This window comes from Budorcas taxicolor, chromosome 11 (genome assembly GCF_023091745.1).
Source record: "Budorcas taxicolor isolate Tak-1 chromosome 11, Takin1.1, whole genome shotgun sequence".
Classification (NCBI taxonomy): domain Eukaryota; kingdom Metazoa; phylum Chordata; class Mammalia; order Artiodactyla; family Bovidae; genus Budorcas; species Budorcas taxicolor.
The window spans coordinates 140,341,296-140,362,878 of NC_068920.1; the positions used below are offsets into that span (position 1 = coordinate 140,341,296).

At 36.5% G+C, this 21,583-nt stretch overlaps 1 protein-coding gene across 1 annotated transcript in view; it reads left to right on the forward strand.

The window, feature by feature from the left end:
• Nucleotides 1-21,583, forward strand: part of SMC6 (structural maintenance of chromosomes 6) — a 59,102-nt gene that overhangs the window by 11,607 nt on the left and 25,912 nt on the right. The window contains exons 4-15 of the mRNA XM_052648886.1: nucleotides 1,342-1,478; nucleotides 2,111-2,172; nucleotides 5,432-5,512; nucleotides 6,237-6,338; nucleotides 10,030-10,149; nucleotides 10,251-10,349; nucleotides 13,602-13,748; nucleotides 14,173-14,261; nucleotides 14,948-15,112; nucleotides 15,513-15,691; nucleotides 17,024-17,228; nucleotides 20,299-20,413. Of these exons, the coding sequence (XP_052504846.1) occupies nucleotides 1,342-1,478; nucleotides 2,111-2,172; nucleotides 5,432-5,512; nucleotides 6,237-6,338; nucleotides 10,030-10,149; nucleotides 10,251-10,349; nucleotides 13,602-13,748; nucleotides 14,173-14,261; nucleotides 14,948-15,112; nucleotides 15,513-15,691; nucleotides 17,024-17,228; nucleotides 20,299-20,413 (1,501 nt within the window). The remainder of the gene's footprint in view (nucleotides 1-1,341; nucleotides 1,479-2,110; nucleotides 2,173-5,431; nucleotides 5,513-6,236; nucleotides 6,339-10,029; nucleotides 10,150-10,250; nucleotides 10,350-13,601; nucleotides 13,749-14,172; nucleotides 14,262-14,947; nucleotides 15,113-15,512; nucleotides 15,692-17,023; nucleotides 17,229-20,298; nucleotides 20,414-21,583) is intronic.

The window sequence follows — 21,583 nt, forward strand, 5'->3', positions numbered from 1 at the left end:
TGGCTCAGTTACTATCCACTTTCTATATGCTTCCCAAGTGGGGCAGTGGTAAAGAATCTGCCTGTCAATGTAAGAGATGCTAGTTCTATTCCTAGGTTGGGAATATACCCTGAAAGAGGAAATGGCAACCCACTGCAGTATTGCCTGGGAAATCCCATGAACAGAGGAGCCTGGCAGGCTACAGGCCATGGGGTCACAAAGAGTTGGATACAACTGAGCGATTTAACACACACACACACACACATTAACGGTGTCTTCTATATTTATCTCAGTCCCTGTGGGGAGGGTTGGGGGCTGCTGAGCCCTCTCTCTATGAGAGCAGACATGTTCGGGGGGAACAAGAACTGAGCCCCTTCAGGATGTTTACTAAGTTCACAGTGAAATTCATCTTGAGTATTTTTACCTGTGTTTCCTGCAGATGGAAGCAGTTTTGGATTATGATTACAAATTCAATAAAACAAGTTTGTTCTGTTTAATATAGCCTTTAATTACCAAAAGCAGATTTACATTAAAGGACTTGAGCATTTTTGGGAGATACTCATTTTTAACCATAGAAAATATTGTCTGCTTTTATGTTTGAGGAAATTATATTTATTTATTAATGCCCTTTATTAACTTTAAAAAATTTTTTCTCCCAAGGCTTATTTTAACAGAATTTAGAGTAGAAAAACAGAGATTGATTCCTCCCCCATAATATGTTAAAATATACATGGCTATAAATGCTTCAAATTTCTTTTAAACTTTGAAAATAATTGTTTTGTAATACTAATAAAACCTTAGGAAATTTTGAGATTTAGTTTACATTTCTTGATGTCAAATACTTCAGCCATTTTTGTTGTTGTTGCATAAGTAATAGAAGAATCAAAATTGTTTCCCTTAATTCTCATCTTCTTAGAAAATATATTATTTCACCTTAATTCTCACTTCATCATTCTTAGACACCTATTGTCAGGATGATGCTTTATTATGTGATTTAGCATGATATTGATATGCAATATTATTATCCAGGCTGTATAATATTGATTATACATTGCAGATAGGAAAATGTATAACTTACCTACATGACATGAAACAACCAAAACTTAAATGGATTTTGTGAAAATGTATTTCTGTTATGGATAGCATGGTCTCAGTTATTTTATTATAAAGTTTCTCTTCTCATCTTTGTTGTATGGTATCTTTAGTATTATTCTGTAGTAGCCTCTCAGCCATCAACTGCTGGTGTAAAGCTACTTTTCCAACGAATTAGCCAAATCACTGAGAGGTTTTGAAAATTACTATAAGTTGGTGTTACAGTTGCCCTGTACATTCCTGTGACTTAGTTTAACCTTATTGCTTTAGCTCAGCAGATATCTCAATAACATTAAGGAACAGAGGGGATGATGCATACAGAGGAAATGTGTATGGCGACACTATTATTGTGCAACAGCACATCAGCATGGATGGAAGTCGATCTTACAAACTGAAGAGTGCAACAGGTTTGTTATGAATTTCTCTTTTATTTTGGTAAACTAGTAGTAAACACCCAATTAAAAAGAGGTCATTGATTGTGCTGGTATCACTGGAAGGATACTTCTCATCTCTTGAAACTTCCTTCTTGTAAGAGGATTGGTTGGTTGCATATATATGCGTATGCACATGTATGTATACATACATATATTACACATTGTTGTAGTACCACAAGGGATTCTACACCCAAAGTGTGAGTAGCAGAATTTGGGTCAGTTTGAAACATTCTGTGATATGCCATTTTGATCTTCTTTCACCCCTATAGTTACTGTCACATGTGGAAAGAGAAGGTTAGTGAAAGGTGGAAAAGGGCATATAGGAAGAGGAGGGGGTATAAAGAGATAGATGAGAAGAAAAGAGCAAAGGTTGATCTCTGGAAAGTAGAGAAACGCTGTCACTACATCTTTGTGCTTCTGCCTCCTCTGTGCTTGTGTCGTGACGTGTGTTGTCCCAGTTCGTTCAGATGTGTGTGCATTCAACATGCCTTTCTTAATGACATCAGGAAAATAGTTCGTATTTATATTTATAAATAATTGCTCGTTTTAAAAAATGTATTACTGCCCTAGAAACAGTCTGATCATTTTGTGTTTCTCATAACTAGGTGCTGTGGTTTCTACTAAGAAAGAAGAACTGATTGGAATTCTTGATCATTTTAACATTCAGGTAATTGCTAAATCTGTGTTTCAGATTAATAAATACAGCTGGCTACTTTTTTGTTTGATTTCATTTGTGGTATAGAAAGAATTTAAATGGCCTCATATGAGTAAATTGACCACAGGAAGAATATATTTAACTATTGTTAGTAAGCTTCTAATGGATCAGGAACCTTCAAAACATAACATCTTTAATTTGATAGGACATATAAGAATATCTTGTCTATAGTAATATATGCTAAAATTTATGTTAATAAAATGTATGTAATAAAGTTTCTTGGCTTTCTGCTGTCCAAGTCAGAATAGCACCATAGTTTCCTAAACTTGGTTGCTAAGTTTCTTTTGTAGAAAGGAAATTTATTCTAGAAAGATAAAGAAAACATTTCTTTGTATATTTTGGATTTATTTCATCATACCTACAGGTGGATAAGATTTGAGTCCATTCTGCTAAGATACTTTGAGGACTTGGAAACGGGGCTCAGATAGTCTGGTAACGTTAGCCCTGGAGTTGTCCTGGGGGGAGTATCTAATCCGGACCCTTTATTCTGTAGATGAGAAACTGGGAGCCAGCAAGAGTAACTGCACTGACAGTTGTCTAGGCGTGGTTACAGGCAGAGCGTGTAATGGGCCCCAGATACCTCTGCTCAGTGCTAATGCTCTATCCACTGTATCACCTCGCTTTACTCCAGGATTAAGAACACCAAGATTAGACACTAAGGGGAAAGAGCAATTATGTGTCTGGGTCTCTTTCCCAGTTTGGTTTAGAACAAGTTGTCCAGAAAAACTTGCTGTAATGATAGAATGATAGATATTAGGTATGATTGATGTCCAGTAGGGTGGCCACTAGCTGCGTAAGCGTCTGAAATGTGTGACTGAGAAATCAAATGTTTTACTGTGTTTTACTTAATCTGAATGTAGCTAGCAGCTTGCATGTTGGGCAGCACAGGTTCAGAAAAATAATTAGTGAAATCTGAGGGAAAGCAGATAGAGCGTAGAACACAGGCCAGTTTGTTAACCGAAATCAGCAAAACCGAAAGCTTGAGTCGATGGAATCGCAGGTGTTGGGAGAAACTTGAAGGGCATCCAGTGTTGTAACACACCGCACGCTCACGTGTGCAGTCTTCACCAGGTGTTCCTTCAGCAGGTGCCTGCGGGGGCACTCGTGGGAAAATGATCTCTGCCTGAAGCTGCTGACCCGTGTAGTTGACTGTATTTATTAAAAAGTTGTTTATGGGAAAAGCTGAATCAAGTCTCTTTCTCTTAAGTGCCCACTTCCTTGGGGAATATAAAAACATGTTTCTTTTCTTCTGAAATATTTGAAGATATCATAACTGCTTTAGTTCTCTTCTTACACAATTCAGTTAACTAAAGATTCAAGTTCATGGATCAAAAATGCGAAAGGTCTAGAGCTATACTGAATATCCAGTAATCACTAATCACATGAGGATGGGTATTGTGCACTCAGAATGTGGGTAGTCCGGATAGAGGGGTACTGTAGCGTGAAATGATACGCACTGGATGCTGAAGACTTCATGCAAAGGAGTAACTCAGTTTTCATACTGACTACATGTTGCGCTCAGTCTCGCTCAGTCGTGTCCGACTCTTCGTGGCCCCATAGACTGTAGCCTGCCAGGCTCTTCTCTGCCCATGGCATTTTCCAGGCAAGATTGCATGTTAAAATGATAGTATTTTAGATACACTAGATTTAAAATATATTACAAACATCAGTTTCACCTGTTTCTATATTTTTAATGTAGCTACTAGAAAGCTTGATTGTATGTGTCATTTGCATTGTATTTCCATTGGATGGTGTGGCCTAGGATTGTCAGGAGAAAGGAGGGTGTTCAGTGTCTTTAAGTACCTAGTTGTATTTGTCCATCATACCTCTTACTTCTTCTCTGAAGTTTACCTGTTTATGCTTGCCTTTTGCTTACTCCAGGGTCTTGACATGTAAGGGTGCCAGATTTTTAAATAATCTCTAGTATAAAAACTAGGAACCCCATTTCAGAGGATGTGGAAAAAAGAACATGAACTTTAGCAAAGCTGTTAATCCAAAGTTGGTGATAAAATGGCTGTCATTAAAGCTTAGTTTTGAGAAATTAGATGCTGTGTGAAATTAAGATACCACACAGGCCTTGTTTGAAAAAAAAAAAAAAAGACAATCAGAGCTTGAGCTACCTATATAATGAGAAAAATGTAATATGTAGGGATTTCTTTATAACTGCATAAATCTTTTTTATTATCTTGAAAAGGAAGACCCAAAATTTTGCTTGAAAGAAAGATTTTCACCGGGAGTATGCTAAATAAAGTACAATCAGTATTTTACACATGGTAAAATAAAGGAGTTACACATTTTTTCATTTCTGCTGACCCTTCATATTCTGTGCTTTACAAACAAGATTATTTTTTGACATTATTTCTGGCTTTGTTGGCAACACACTCCAGTATTCTTGCCAGGGAAAGCCCATGGACAGAGAGGAGCCTGGTGGCTACAGTCCATGGGGTTCACATAAAAGTCAGACACGACTTAGTTCCACAAATAAATACCAAAGATATAAACGGGAAATGACTGTGAATCTTTTGAAACAAGTAGGAAAAAAAATTCTTAATTCCTCATGAAGAAATAACAGGAAATAAGAAATCTGAAGAAATGCTGTACAAAAAATAAACAATACTTGTCATTTTAATTCTGATGAGAAGTAATGGAGTCGGACTTTTTGTATTTAGTTGGAGGAAGTAGTTAACTTGTCTGAGACTACATAGAATGTTCAGACAGAGCCAAATAAGAGCCCAAGTCTGCTGCTTACACGCTAGAGAACTTCCAACTTTGTAATCTGATGGTTAACCAGTAGCATAGGAGTGATATCTATAAAACAGGTAGAAGGAATGAAAACTTTCTAATAAAAACACTTCTTTAGAAAGTTCTTATATCTTTATGTAATGGGAGAATATTTAATTTTGGCTGTAGTATTTATTTTTAATTGGAGGATAATTGCTTTACAGTGTTGTGTTGGGTTCTGCCCTACATGAACATGAATCAGCCATAGGTGTAGTATTTGTTTCACTACCATGAAATTTTGAAATATTTTCTTTTCATTTAAAGTTTCTAAGATTTTCTTTTTGTGTATTTAATGCTCTAACCTCTGGCTAGTACCTAGCCTTCCTGATGGCAGCATAGATCACTTGTAATGGGTATCTTAGTTCAATTCTCTTTAAGGCATTAAAATGAAATATTTAAAGGTAATCTTTTGTTTGTTTGTTTTTTTCAGGTAGATAATCCGGTTTCTGTTTTAACACAAGAGATGAGCAAGCAGTTCTTGCAGTCTAAAAATGAGGGAGACAAGTACAAAGTAAGAAGCACCGAAATAAACATAAACCTACCCAAAAAAGAATACATTTATAAATTAAGTATATATACTGAACATTAATCTTGGTCATATAGTAAATACCAAGTATTTTTTTAAGCCGCTATTTAAAGTAATATTGTATGACTAATTTGGAAAATTAAGGTGGCTGTATAATTTTACTGATAAATCCTTGCTGTAACTTTTTTGTCTTTCAATTCTGAAAGAGAGTGAATTCTAAAACTTACACTTGTAGAAATAGAAGGGAATGAGTGACTGTACACACATAATAACTTTTAAATATTAGGTTATTTAGTACTCTTTAAAAAGCCAACAAAATATATGACTACTACTACAGCTTGCAGTGTAAATTTTGAATGGTTTTGGTGTTTGCTATGCTAAAAAATTTTATGTGCATTGAGAACAAGGATACAAGTGTTTTCTTTGTTTTCACATTTGCTTAAAGAATGGAAGAACAGTGAAAATGAGAATTCAGAATGGTATTACCTTCACACCAAATGAGTTTTCTTTCACAAGGCTTTAAGAACTTTGCAAGTAAACATGTAACATGTATGTTTGAATGTAGCACTTTTAAGTAAATTTTTAGTTTGAAGTAAAATGTATTCTTTTGTGTTTGTGTTTAGTTTTCAGAGACCAGATTCTTTTTTTTTTTCATAGTCACATGGAAGTTTACAAACTCCTAATTATATTTTTCTTATTGTTTATTTAGTTCTTTATGAAAGCAACCCAACTTGAACAAATGAAGGAAGACTATTCATACATTATGGAAACAAAAGAAAGAACAAAAGAGCAGATAAATCAAGGAGAAGAGGTTTGTAAGCACTTAATGCAATTATTTTTTGAAATCAGTCAAATTCTTATACCAGGTAAATGGTATTGTAAAATTATATACTGATGTATCTATATATGTGTATCTATATAAAAATAGTAACATTTTTGTGTGTTTTTTACCTTCAGGGTATTTATTAGCCTTTGCTTTTCTTGTTTTATAATAATGGGTATGTCCATGTCTTAATCATAGACTGGAGGGCAGGGCGGTATCTAACCTACTGTATGACTAGTTGCTTCCGTAATAACGTGTCACTAATTCCCACTGGGCAGTAGTTTAAAAAGTATATTTCTTTTAATGGGAAAATAAACAGAAGCCTCAGCTGGTATTTAACATAATATGCATTTATAATTATAGATGACTCTTCATTACATTGGTTAAATGTTAACATTCTTTTAGCACCTTATGTTTCAGCTGTTTATTTAGTACTTTAACTCCCAGCAGTTTTTCTGTGTTTCTGAATCTTGCTCTTTTGTCATTTAATCAGTTTTATGCAATCAATTGCTTTCAGCAACTTCATAATAAGTTCTTGAGACATTAATTAATGATTGACCCAAGTTAAATTTATTAGATGTTACACTGACCTTTTTACTTCAGATTTTTGAGAATACATATTTAAAATTGGGTTTATAGTTATATGGTTCACCAAGTGAAAACTGAAAAAGTCAGGATGAGTATATTTATTTTTATTCCTACATTACTGCTTTGTACCTGAGGTATGTGATACTGTGTGCAAGGAGGTGCTGTAAGCCATAAAATTGATATAGCACATGTTCTTTGAATATCAGTGTTATTATTGGGGAAAGGAAATGTATATTCAGACAAATATGCATAATATATATTAACATATATTATTTTAGAAACAATAGATCAGGACTTTGAAGAAATTTGTTTGCTTTAAATAGCTTGATGTTTAAATACCCTCTTCACGGTATACTTTGTTATCAGCAATTGAAAATAATTTGTTTATGAAGTTTAAGAAGTATGTCCCTGTATCATGTAGCTGAGTTTCTTATGTATAATATGCACTTTGTAAGAAGTTTTTTTCTGATTGATTAAATGTACTAGATTCTCAAAATAAACCCTGGATTAGCCTTTAAGAAGTAGAATGTGACCTAATGCAACATTGTAAATCAACTATACTTAAATAAAAATTTTTTAAAAAAGCAATCAGGAAAGAATTCAGTGGGAGATACAAATAAAAATACGTCGGAGAAAAGAAATAGAACGTGAAGATTAGAAACTGGAAGTCATTCAGCCATCAAATACTGAGTTCCTGTCGCATGCCTTCTAGCGTTGTGCTTTGGCCGTGGCCATATAGTAGTAAATACATAACAAAATTCTTGGGGTCATGTACCTAACTATGCAGCAGAAAGTACATGGTAAATAATTGAGTATGGTGAGTGCTCCTAGAGGAGTTAAAGATTAATTTTAATAGGTTACTAGCAACAGGGGGCAAGTCAGGGGCAGTGGGAGGGGTGTAGTTATTAAGTAAGTAATGCCTCAGGTAATAATAATAATAACAGACAAAGGATGGTGAGAGTGAGGAAGTGTGTTCCAAGAAATAAGCATAGATGGAGTTTTGGGCAAGAGAGCCTTTGGTGTTTTTAAAAAGCTGAAGAAATTCTACGTTGTCTAGAGTGAAGAACACAAGAATGAGAGTTAGAAGGCCAGGTTATGGAGGAGCTTTGAAACTTAAGGGCAGTACAACACATGAAAGTGGATGGCTTGATTGAATTTATATTTTCAGTAGATCACTCTGCTACAGAAGAGAGTGAACTACTCTAAGGAAAGAATATACATAGATCAATAAAGAAAGTAGTATTGTCCAAACAGATGATGACGATAGGTAAGTTAGAACAGTGGCCATGGTAATATGGAAAAGAGCTTTGAAATGGTTTGGGCCACTGTTTCATGGAGCATGGAGGGTAGTGGTGAAAACAAAAGTCAGATTTGTGGGGCTGAAAACCAGGAAGAATGGAGGAGCTGGAGATAATTTTCATGAAACTTAGATGTAAAGGGGAAACCACTTTTAGAGAAAAAGGTGGTGCCTTGGGGTGGATATTGTTGAGTTTGTTTGTGAATGGAAAAGATAAGTAAAGATTTAAATGTGATCCTGGAAAGGAGTCAATGAAAAGGAATAAATGGAAAAGAGATGAAAAGATGGGATGAAGAATCAACTAATATACACCTCCTCAGAAGGCAGATGAGGAAGACAATGAAAGCAATGAGAGACTTTATTTTTTGAACTCCAAAATCACTGCAGATGGTGACTGCAGCCATGAAATGAAAAGACGCTTGCTCCTTGGAAGAAAAGCTATGACCAACCTAGACAGCATATTAAAAAGCAAAGACATTACTTTACCAACAAAATTCCCTCTAGTCATAGCTATGGTTTTTTCAGTAGTCATGTATGGATGTGAAAGTTGCACTATAAAGAAAGCTGAGTGCTGAAGAATTGGTGCTTTTGAACTGTGGTGTTGGAGAAGACTCTTGAGAGTCCCTTGGACAGTAAGAAGATCCAACCAGTCAATCCTAAAGGAAATAAGTCCTGAATATTCACTGGAAGGACTGATGCTGAAGCTGAAACTCCAGTCCTTTGGCTGCCTGATGTGAAGAACCGACTCATTGGAAAAGACCCTGATGCTGGGAAAGATTGAAGGCAGGAGGAGAAGGGAACAACAGAGGATGACATGGTTGGATGGCATTACCGACACAATGGACATGAGTTTGAGTAAACTCCGGGAGTTGGTGATAGACAGGGAGGCCTGGCGTGCTGCTGTCCATGGGGTCACAAAGAGTTGGACACGACTAAGCAACTGAACTGAACTGAGAAGGCAGAAGAGGGGCTGGGCAGGATCCAAATAAGTGGGGACTGGTCTTAAGTATAATGAAGCTACCTCTTCCATTTTAGCTGGAGGAAAAGACTGCTTTTCAGTTTATATATCAGGTTGTTGAAAGCTGTAAGAGCTTGCTTTTTACAGCTTCTGGATTTTATGAAAATAGGCATCAGGGAGGAGTGAGGGATTAGAGTGGTAGGTATATGAGGTTTGAGGAGAGTGATAATAGATTGAAATAATCCTGAAGAATGGGAAAGTGACTTGGATAGAGAAACACACTAAGATCCACAGTGAAGTCCCTATTTGAACACAGAAACTCTGAATGGAGAGGAGAGGCTCTCCAGTCAGGTGTGCAGCTTTAGAAGCTGTTCGTGTATTCACTGTAGTTAGTTTTTGCTTGATAATTTTATTGATTATTAAGAGAAAACTTTGATGAGAAAAAATATAACATTTGATTTTTAGAAATAAATTCCTTTTGACCTTTCCAGTATCATTGAAATGGATCTAGTGGTGTACTTCACCCAGTCTGTCTCTCAGATAGGGAACTGAGAGAAAATGAGAAAACTGAGTTTTTGTGTGGCCTTGAAACTTTTATTCCTTTCTTCTTCCTCATTTGAAGACTAGCCGTTTTTAGAGTGCAGAAATTAACAAAACTATTGCACATAGTAAAAGTATACCAAAGAAACAAAAATATTTTTATTTCTGCTCTAATTAAATAATTACCTTGCAGATCTTTTTCAGTACTTGTTTAGGCAATGCGTTCAAAAGAAATATATTGGCAGAAAGTCCGTCTTTTTAGTGTTAGTAAGAAATACGTTGTTTTTTTTTTAAAGCGACTTAGTGAACTAAAGCGCCAGTGTTTGGAGAAAGAAGAACGTTTTCAAAATATCGCTGGCTTAAGTACAATGAAGACCAACCTGGAATACCTGAAACATGAGATGGCTTGGGCAGTGGTAATTTTACTTAATTACTTATTCACACATATTTGTAATATGCAAAATATACTTGGTTATAGTTGGTCTTATATGTGATTTGCTGTATAATTTCTTTTTAGGTCAATGAAATTGAAAAGCAATTGAATGCTATCCGAGATAACATCAAAATTGGAGAAGATCGTGCTGCTAGACTTGAGAGGAAAACGGAGGAGCAGCAGGTGATTACACTTTTTTATACCGAGGTAGAAGTTGGTTGAGTGGTAAATACAGGAGTGATTTTCTGTTGAGGGTCCACATGGACCTTTGTACCATGAGCAGACCCACTTATATATTTACCTTTCCATTCTCTCTCTCTCTTTAAAAGTTATGTTTACACAATTCTGGCGTTATTTTCTATTTGTTATTTATGTATTTGGCTGCCTTGGGTCTTAATTGTGGCACCCAGGATCTTCATTGGGTCGTGTGAGATCTTTTCCATGCAGCACATGGACTCTCTAGTTGTGGCACCCAGGCTCAGTAGTTGTGGCACACAGGCTTAGCTGTTAATGACATGTGGAATCTTAGTTCCCTGACCAGGGATCAAACTTATGTCCCATGAATTACAAAGCGTATTCTTTCCCACGGGCCACCAGGGAAGTCCCTTTCCATTCTCTTTTAACAGCTTTACTGAGATATAGTTCATATACTGTACAGTCCACCCATTTAAAATTTACAGTTCAGTGGGTTTTTTTTTTTAATGTTCACAAGGTTTTATAACCACCATTGTGGAATTCTCTGCTGTCTTCCCAGAGATAGATCTAACCTTTCTTTATAGGAGCCCCCATGTACTCAGGGTGACTGACTTACATACTACTATGTTGTTCTACTTAGCTTATGAGCCTCTGACTGCCAGGCTTGGTTGTACTACAGGGTGTAATCTTTCCCAGCTTGCTTTTTCCTGTCTACCCCTAAGATAAGCAGATAAGTGTTTTTCCTTTTAAGAGCTATAGCATTAATCCATGAAAGGTAATAGAGAAGTGTGTAAAAGTATCAGAAATGGTGAATGCAGTACATTTACTTTGTGATCTCTGGGCTGAATTTCTTATTTCCTCTTCAGTTAGTGAATGGAAATTCAACCCCACCTGCCTCTCTCACTTTACTTTTTTCCATTTCTGAGAGAATATTTTGAAATTTTCACTCGATTTTTCTCAGCTTCGTTTCATAGCTTGTCCTTGGGGAAGACCTTGTTGGTTTCCTCTTTAGATATTTTCCCAATCTAAAAGTGAAATCAGTTTTAGTAATAAATGCTCAGTGTTTTTTCAAATGAAGAAAGGAGAATCTTGAGGCTGGATGATACTTAGTTCTGTAGGTATTTGCTCTGCTTGAGTATTTAAGTATTATACTGTGTAAAGTGAAGTGAAGTGAAGTCACTGAGTCGTGTCCGACTCTTTGCGATCCCATGGACACCAGGCTCCTCCGTCCATGGGATTTTCTAGGCAGGAGTACTGGAGTGGGTTGCCATTTCCTTCTCCAATTAAATTTCAGGAGAGTATGGATTGTCTTAATTTATATTTATATTCTTCCCACCATGTCTTACATGAAAACCTTTTGTATAGTATATACTTGTTTATAGATTATAGCATAACTATTAAAGAGAAGGCTTCTGAAAAAATAGTATCTAAAGCAGAGTTTAAATTTGTACTCACCTAATTTAAAACTGAAAATAAATGAATTTTGTTTAGTTTGTGTAACACCTGAACCAACTTCAATTATTACTAAAAATGTGCAGATTATACTGCTGATGTCTTCATAATAAAATACACTATTATTCTATAATGTTTCCTAAATGTCTTACATAGTTGTAATCCCTAATCTATATCTCCTGTTCAGACTTTTATCCTGAGCACTTGATTCAAATATCTGTCTTCCTGTCTTTTTACCTGCATGTTCCAGACACTTCAGACTTAGCATGCTTAGTTGAATAGCTATGAAAGATACTTTATAGCCCACAAAGCCTGAAGGATACACTGTCTGGCTCTTTCTAGAAAAAATTTGCTACTCTCTGATCTGAAACATTTTGATTACTCTTTTAAAAGTTTCAGCTTAACTGCTGCTTTGAAAGCATTCCTGACTTTTTCTGAAAGACCTGTAAGTTCTTCCTGTGTGCTTTCACTATTATAAATATATATACCGTACTTAAGCATTATTGCATCCAAACTGTATAATCCACCTGCATGGTTGTTTCTCTGCTAAATTGTATCTGTCTCCCTTTACATTTACCAAATGTGAATTTAAAATTAAAATATATTTTAGAATATTAGAGAAATGCAAATCAAAACTATAATGATGTATCACATCATGCTGGTCAGATTGGCCGTCATCAAAAAATCTACAAATAATAAGTGGTGGAAGAAGGTGTGGAGAAAAGGGAACCTTCCTGTTAACATTGTTGACAGGAATATAGGTTCTTTCAGCCACTATGAAAGACACTGAAGTTCCTTAAAAAACTAAAGATAGAGTTGCCATATGATCTAGGAATCCCTCTCCTAGGCATATATCCAGAAAAGACAGATGCACCCCAGTGTTCATAGCACTATTTATAATAGTCAAAATATGCACACAACCTAAGTGTTCATCAACAGGTGAATGGATAAAGAAGTGGTATGTATATACAGTGGAATATTACTCGGGCATAAAAAAGAATGAGATACTGCCATTTGCAGCAACGTGGATGGACCTAGAGATTATCATACTGTAAGTGGACTAAGACAGACAAATGTTACATGATATCACTTATATGTGGAGTCTAAGAAAAAAAGAAACAATACAAATGAACTTATTTACAAACCAGAAACACCTCATAGACGTAGGAGACAAAGGAAACAAATTTATGGTTATCAGAGGGGCAAGGGAGGGGGAAGAGTAAATTATGAGTGTGAGATTAACATTAACATACTATATACAATAGATAAGCAAGAAGGACTTACTATATAGCATGTATGTGTGTGCTTACTCGCTCAGTTATGTCCGACGCAAGAATACTGGAGCATTTCCATTGCCATTTCCTACTTCAGAAGATCTTCCCGACACAGGGATCAAACCTGTGTTTGTTATCCCTCCTGCCTTGGCAGGAAAATTCTTTATTGCTGGGCCACCTGGGAAGCCCACTGTATAGCATAAGGAACCTATCTATATTCAATATCTTGTAATAACCTATAATGGAAAAAAAACTTGAGAAGGAATATGTATATGTATAATTAAATCACTTTACTGTACACCTAAAACTAATGCAATATTGTAAATCAACTATACTTCAATAAAAATATATTTTTTAGCATTGTATTTAGTTACATTTATCTATTACTGTCTAGAGTTTAGTTAAAGCAAAATTAAGTTTATTTGAAATGTGAACCATATATAATTGTTTTTTTAACTTTTCAGTTTATTGAAGAAAAATAAAATGTATTCCAACAATGTTAATTTTCTTAAAGGTCAGACTTAATGAAGCAGAAAAAAAATACAAAGACATTCAAGATAAACTAGAAAGGATTAGTCAAGAGACACATGCACGAGCGCCAGAATGCATGGCACTGAGAGCAGATCTTACTTCTAAGAAAAGGGCGTATAATGAAGCTGAGGTGAGAGAAAACCTTTCATATCAAGTATAAATACTGCTCCTCTGTCCATGGAACTCTCCAGGCAAGAATACTGGAGTAGGTAGCCATTCCCTTTTCCAGGGGATCTTCCCGACCCAGAGATTGAATCTGAGTCTCCTGCATTCCAGGTGGACTCTTTACTGTCTGAGCCACCAGGGAAGCCCATTAAAAACTTCATCATATCAAATATCAGTACTGTTTGTTTATTTTTAAAAGTAGAGGTTTTGTAGTTATGTTGATTTCAGACTTTAAAAAATGTTACAATTTCATGTGGCCATATATGTACTTCATTTTAAGTATGTATTTCTGCATATATTCAACCTTTGATTTGACCATTTGGCAAAAGTAGACTTGAATCAGGTATTTGTTTTTTCATTTTACTAAAGTGTGTCTGATTTTTTGTTAGGTTTTGTATAATCGTTCCCTAAATGAGTATAAAGCATTAAAGAAAGATGATGAGCAGCTTTGCAGAAGAATTGAAGAACTGAGAAAAAGGTAAGATAGTTACTTTGCAATTTTCATTTTTACCTCATTTTGTAATAAAGTAATCCAAGTGAAATGGAGGAAGCATTTTGTTTTCTTTTTTAAATTTTTTAATTTAGTATTGAGGTATAGTCAATTAGGGCTTTACTGGTGGCTCAGACAGTAAAGAATCTGCCTGCAGTGCAGGAGACCAGGGTTTGATCCCCTGTTCAGGAAGATCCCCTGGAGAGGGATTTGGCTACCTACTCCAGTATTCTTGCCTGGAGAACTCTATGGACAGGGGAGCCTGGCAGGCTACAGTCCGTGGGGTCACAAAGAGTCAGACACAACTGAGCAACTTAACATGCACACACACATACACACATGGTGGATTAAGTGTTGGGATAGTTTCAGGTGAACAGTAAGGGGACTCAGCCATACGTATACATGTATGGCTTTCTCCCCTAAACTCCTGGCTCATCCAGGCTACCATATAACATTGACCAGAGTTCCCATGTACTGTACAGTAGGTCCTTGTTGGTTATCCATTTTAAATATAACAGTGTGTACATGTCCTTCCCAAACTCCCTGTTTCTTACCCCCCGGCAACCATTAAGTTTTCTCTACTACTGTGGGAAAATTTTATTACATTGCTTTATGTTTTTTTACAATGTTAGGTTTTTAACTTAACATTTCCACTTTGGATTATTTACTCTTAGTGCCGATCAGTCTTTGGAACCTGAACGGTTGGAAAGGCAAAAAAAAATATCTTGGTTAAAAGAGAGAGTAAAGGCCTTACAAGATCAAGAAAGTTCAGTCAATCAAGAGATTGAACAATTTCAGCAAGCCATAGAAAAAGACAAAGAAGAACATACCAGGATTAAGTAAGTTTTTTTCAGTTATTTGAAAATCATGTAGTTTTCCTCTTTATGAAAATAAAATACTTGGTTTTTATTTTGTTCTTTCTCATAATAAAGTATCTTTCAAAATCACTTTCCTAATAAAACTTCTAAACTTGTAGAATTGGACAGTTTCTGGGTTTTCTTGTTTTTGTCACTGTTGCATTATTTTTAGTGGTCTTCTGACTTTTTTCTTGGTAACACAATTGTTTTCAAATAAAGAATCTGCCTTTAGTTCTTAGGATAGCTGTGTCATTTATTGGTATGCAGGTGTGTCATTTATTGGTATGCAGGTGTGTCATTTATTGGTATGCAGGTGTTAGGGAAAAAGTCTGGATGTTTCTGTATAACCTTTTCATTCTGTTTTTCCACTTGTATTTTTTAGGAGAGAAGAGTTAGATGTGAAGACTGCACTGAACTTTAACCAGAGGCAACTGAAAGAATTGAAAGATAGTAAAACTGATCGACTCAAAAGATTTGGCCCTCACGTTCCAGCTCTTCTTGAAGCCATAGATGATGCCTACAGACGGGGGCACTTTAACTATAAACCTGTAGGCCCATTAGGTATTTGTCACCAGTTAGTCAGGATATCATAAAAATTAGAAGTGTATTTTTATTTTCAGGAAGGAGTCTGTTGAATATAATTTTTTGAAACTCGGTCATCAAAGAACCATGTAGTTATGTGTAGACTTTGTACGCATTCTAAGAAACAATGATAAAATCACTATAAGCTTTGTAACTTTCCTCTTGTATCTTTTAAGCACAAAAGAATCAAGAGAACTTAGGAAAAGGAAAAGTAGCTATAGAGTTAAATAATCTGGTTCTGATTTTTTTCCTGAATGAATAAATCAGTAAACTAATTTGCATGTAATTGATTAGTAGGAGGTTTCTATTTGGGTTTGACAACATTATTTTTGAGTTCTCTTTCAAATATAAATCTGGGGTTATAGTTAACTATCCTCATATGTACATGAGAAAAAAAATCAATTGAGGGACTTGCCTGTTGGTCCAGTGGTTAAGACTTTACCTTCCAGTGCAGGGCTGTGGGTTCAATCCCTGGGTGGGGAACTAAGATGACACACAAATCATGACCAAAAAACCAAAACATAAAATAGAAGTAATGTTATAATAAACTCAATAAAGACTTTAAAAATAGTCCACATCAAAAAAATCTTTATTAAAAAATACATTAAGTTTTGAAGAGTTATTTTTAATTCTGTACGTCATTAGCTGAAAATGGTGCTATAGATATATTTTTAGTACAATATTATATACTGCATGAAGTATTGTAGTAGTGTCCCTTCGTTCAAATATGTGTGTACCTCTATACCAGGATCCATTTCAATAGGTGAGGTATTTTTTTTTCCTCTCTAAAATTTCAATATTAATCAGTTTTGCATTAAATAGTAGAGTCTATAACCCTTTTGGCTTGATTTTCAAAACCATTCAGAGGCTGAATTAGTATACACAAAGGAAAAACACTGTTGATTTACATTAGAGAAAGACAGCTTTTCATAGGATTCGGTGTTTTTTCCCCAGTGTATCCAGTGGGATGAGGGTATTTCCCATTTGGTTAAAATAAGATCTGTAATATATTATTTAAATTGCTTAGTATGAAATATTTTAAAGTCATTTATGAACTGTTATACAAAGATAATCGTTTCCCTGGTGGCTCAGTTGGTAAAGAGTCCACCTGCAATGTGGGAGACCCGGGTTCAATCCCTGGGTTGGGAAGATCCCCTAGAGAAGGAATTGGCAACCCACTGAAGCCTGGCGGGCTACAGTCCATGGGGTCACAAAGAGTCAGACATGACTGACTATCGCTTCATACAGAGATAGTTACATTAATGTTTCAAGTATTTAATGGGCATTTTAATAGCTTTCTCTCATTTTTAGGAGCTTGCATTCATCTTCGGGACCCTGAGCTTGCTTTGGCTATTGAATCTTGCTTAAAAGGACTTCTTCAAGCCTATTGTTGCCATAACCATGCCGATGAAAGAGTGCTTCAGGCACTGATGAAAAAGTTTTATCCACCAGGGACCTCACGGCCACAGATAATAGTTTCTGAGTTTCGGAGTGAGATGTATGATGTAAGACACAGGTAAGGCATCAGTAATTATTTAAAAACTGTTCTGGTTTTGCATAGTCATGCACAAGCTCAGAAAGAATCAGAACATTTTTAATGTTAACCATGTCTACACTACTGATCTGTAAAAATTCCATCAGCCACATCTTTAATTTGAATCTAGGCATTGGAGATACACAGATCAATAAATGAGTACTCCCTGCCTTTAAGGTCCTCACACGAGATCTGTTGTGGGAGACATACCAGGAAATAGACCTTGTATGGCTTAAAAATTGTACTGAAGAATAAAATGGTGCATACCTGTCCACGTTAAAAAGGAGGGTGTACGGCAGAGCTGTGGCACTTATTGCTCACAGTTCAACTAGAGGTGGTTTACGGAGTCCATAAAGAGCTGTGGTTGTTTTCTTTGATCTTTGATTGTTTTCTTTGACCCTAACAAACCTCAAGGGCACCATACCCAAACTGGCCTCTTTGTTAGCTGCTAGCTAACTAACAATTTACTCTTTTACACACACACACACATCTATGTATGTATGATATATATGTAAGGTGTCTCTTCCTACCTATATATATTCCTCTGTATATATATTTTCCTATTACTAGATTACAGTTTAAAAATTTTTTTTCTCTCCCACTCCATTTTTTTCTTATGAATCCAATTTTTGCTTCTTTCAATTAAGACTTATATTTGGAGACATGAAAGATGCCCTGTTTTTAAGCATGTTTTTTCCATATTTAATTTGATTGTGGTATTTTTCCTTTTACTTGGCTTTAGAAATCATGTTTTATTAAGATTTCGTCTAAGCTTAATTAGGATCATCAAAGCATTTTGTCCTGTAATTGCTCCTACCACTGAGGCTCGTCATGCTTGCCTGGAAGTTGATGTGCAGTTTTTCCTTTGTCCACATCCTCTTTAGGCTTCTCCATTTTGTTGTTGTGTGAGCCTGTTTCATACTTGTCCTTTCCTTGTCTCATGATTGACCCGTTATTGCTACTATTCCTTCTTACTTTTAGTTCTCCTATACTGATTTAACCACATGTCAGCAGGCAACTGATTGTGATATAAATTAAATATGAAGTACATCCCAGGGCAGTAGAGCAAAAGGAAGAGGTGGTTGTGACTGAGAGCTTAGGAGCTGGTGGGAACAGGCCCATCCAGCGGTGGCACATGCCTACTTGAAAGTACTTGCTCCTCCCCAGCATAGAACCCGTGCTCTCAGTGTCTATGTTTTACCGCAGTCCCCTTCTGCATCCACTCCCTCTTAGACTCCTGCTCCCCACCCTCTCTCCCCTCCTTTCCTGGGTTGTTTCACTGACATTGTTTGACATTTCTACAGCACCCACCCTCTGTTCTATCCTATCTTTGTTTTCACTTCCTCTTGAGCTCTGTCCTAAGATTACTGTCCTGTTTCTCTGCTTCATTTTTCAGGAAAGACTCCTGAGAAGAGTCGTCTCTGTCACTCATTTCTGTCTTCCTCTTCTTTCTTGAACCTTACCAGTCAAGCTTGTAGAACTTCATCACATCCCAGAACAGCTCTTGTCTAGGCACCAATGAGCCTTGCTTGGCTCGGTTCTGGAGTCCTCCCTTCCTACTCACTGACTTGACCTATCAGCAGTGTTTGCCGAAGTGTGTTCTCATCCTCTTTAGGCCTCACTGTGAACTCTCTGGCTTACATGATCTGTCCTCTTGCCTTCTGTCCTGTCCTTGTGTCCAGACACACTTGCCGCACTGCTTGTCCACTGCATGCCAACCTCCTGGCTTCTCCAACAAGCATTTTCAGGGTCTTTGCAAATGCTGCTCCCTTGGCATGAAATGCTCTTCTTCAGGGTGCCAGTGCAACTCCCATGCCCTCAGGTGTCTGCTCATCGTTATCCTAGTAAGGCTTTCCCTAACCTTTTCTGTGTAAAAAAGTACTTTTCCTTGCTTTTCTCTCTCCCTTCAATAGACTGTAAGCTTCATGGGGAGGATATAGTCTGTTTTGTTCCTATCTCCTCATCCTCTGAACAGCATTTGCACATAGTAGGTGCTCAGAAAGTACATGGTAAATTAATAACTAAGTGGAAAACATACACACACACACACAGGTATTTTGTTTTAGAATTCTAGAAATAAGCATTGTGAATGCCATTGCCATTTCCCCATGTCTTCTATTTTTTTTTCCCCCATGTCTTTTGATTAATTGACTTTTATGTTTATGTGGTAGCAGTATAGGACTTAAGGAAATTGTAATAATTAGTTACAGTGGGTGACAGAATATAATGATTAAGAATCTGGGTTCTAGAACTGAGCTGCCTGGTTTAAATCCTAGCCTGACCTCTAAGGTAGCTTTATGACATCAGGGAACTTGTTAAACTCTCTGAAGCGTCCTCACTTGAAAAAAAAGTAGAATAATGTTCTTTATCTCACATAGTTGTTCTGAGAATTAAATAAGCCAGCACGGTCATTCGTCCTTTGGTATCCACGGGGGATTGATTCCAGGGCCCTCTGTTGGTACCAGAATCTGCAGATGCTCATGACCCATAGTTGGCCCTCTGTAGCCACAGTTGCTGATTCAGACAAGCATGGATACTGCAAGACCTACTGTATTCATTGAAAAAGAATCCATGTATAAGTGGACATGTGCAGTTCAAACCTGTGGTGTTCAGGGATCAGCTGTACTAAGAATATACTTAGAACAGCGCCTAGGATTATATGAATGTTTGCTAATAAGGTAAAATTAAGCCTATTATAGATGTTTTCAAATGTCTTCCATGTCTTATTATTATCCATCATTTCTTCAACCTATTTAAAATATATATCTAATATATATAATAGAGCTTCCCTGGTGGCTCAGAGGTTAAAGCGTTTGCCTCCAATGCAAGTGACCCGGCTTCGATCCCTGGTTCGGGAAGATCCCCCTGGAGAAGGAAATGGTAACCCACTCCAGTATTCTTGCCTGGAGAATCCCATGGACAGAGAAGCCTGGTAGGCTATAGTCCATGGGGTCGCAAAGAGTCGGACACGACTGAGTGACTTCACTTTCACTTTCCATATATATAATAATAAAGTTGGCTAAGTTAATCCTTATGCATTTTTGTCTCCTAGAGCTGCATATCATCCAGAGTACCCAACAGTTCTGACAGCGTTAGAAATAGATAATGCAGTTGTTGCAAATAGCCTGATTGACATGAGAAGCATAGAGACAGTGCTGCTAATCAAAGTAAGTCCCAATGCTTCCTGTGTTTTATATTATTTTTAAATTTCCTAAACTTAAATTGGTTATATAAATTCTACTTAAGTACTTTACTTGATATTTTATGAATTATTTTTCTTAACAAAAACCTTTGAGCTCTGTAAAATAAATTAATGTTTACTCTTTATCAGCATATGTATTTCCGTGAACTTGTTAGATTATATCACTAGTGTTGTGTTTCATCTATTGGTATAAATTTGCTGAGAAGGGACAAGGAAATTCAAAACAAATCTGTAATTAATACAGTCTCTTTTTCTCATTAATAGAATCTGAGAGGCAATGATAGCAGTCATCCAAATGTGTACTTGTATATTGCAAGTTCATATTGTAATTATCTGTGGGCTTGGCCCTCTGATATTTTACAGATACTTGAAAGAAAATAATGAAGTCCCCTTGTAAAGATCTGTTCCAGGAAAGGTTGATTAGGCCTCAGTTCAGTTCAGTCGCTCAGTCGTGTCCGACTCTAGGCGACCCCATGAACCGCAGCATGCCAGGCCTCCCTGTCCATCACCAACTCCCAGAGTCCACCCAAACCCATGTCCATTGAGTCAGTGATGTCATCCAACCGTCTCACCATCTGTCATCCCCTTTTCCTCCTCCCCTCAATCTTTCCCAGCATCAGGATCTTTTCAAATGAGTCAGCTCTTCACATCAGGTGGCCAAAGTATTGGAGTTTCAGCTTCAACAGTCCTTCCAATGAACACCCAGGACCGATCTGCTTTAGGATGGACTGGTTGGATCTCCTTTCAGTCCAAGGGACTCTCAAGAGTCTTCTCCAACACCACAGTTCAAAAGCAGCAATTCTGCGCTCTGCTTTCTTTATAGTCCAACTCTCACATCCATACATGACCCCTGGAAAAACCATAGCCTTGACTAGACGGACCTTTGTTGATAAAGTAATGTCTCTGCTTTTTAATGTGCTCTCTAGGTTGGTCATAATGTTCCTTCCAAGGATTAAGCATCTTTTAATTTCATGGCTGCAATAAGCCTAATCACCTTACTTTCTCTAGGAAGTAAAATATTAAAGATTTCCAGGTTTTCCCTTCATAATTCAGTGTACTAATCTTTTCTTGGAATTTGCTCTTCACTCATCTTTTCTAGGGTATAAAAGACATTTAGAAAAAAGTAAGATTTCAT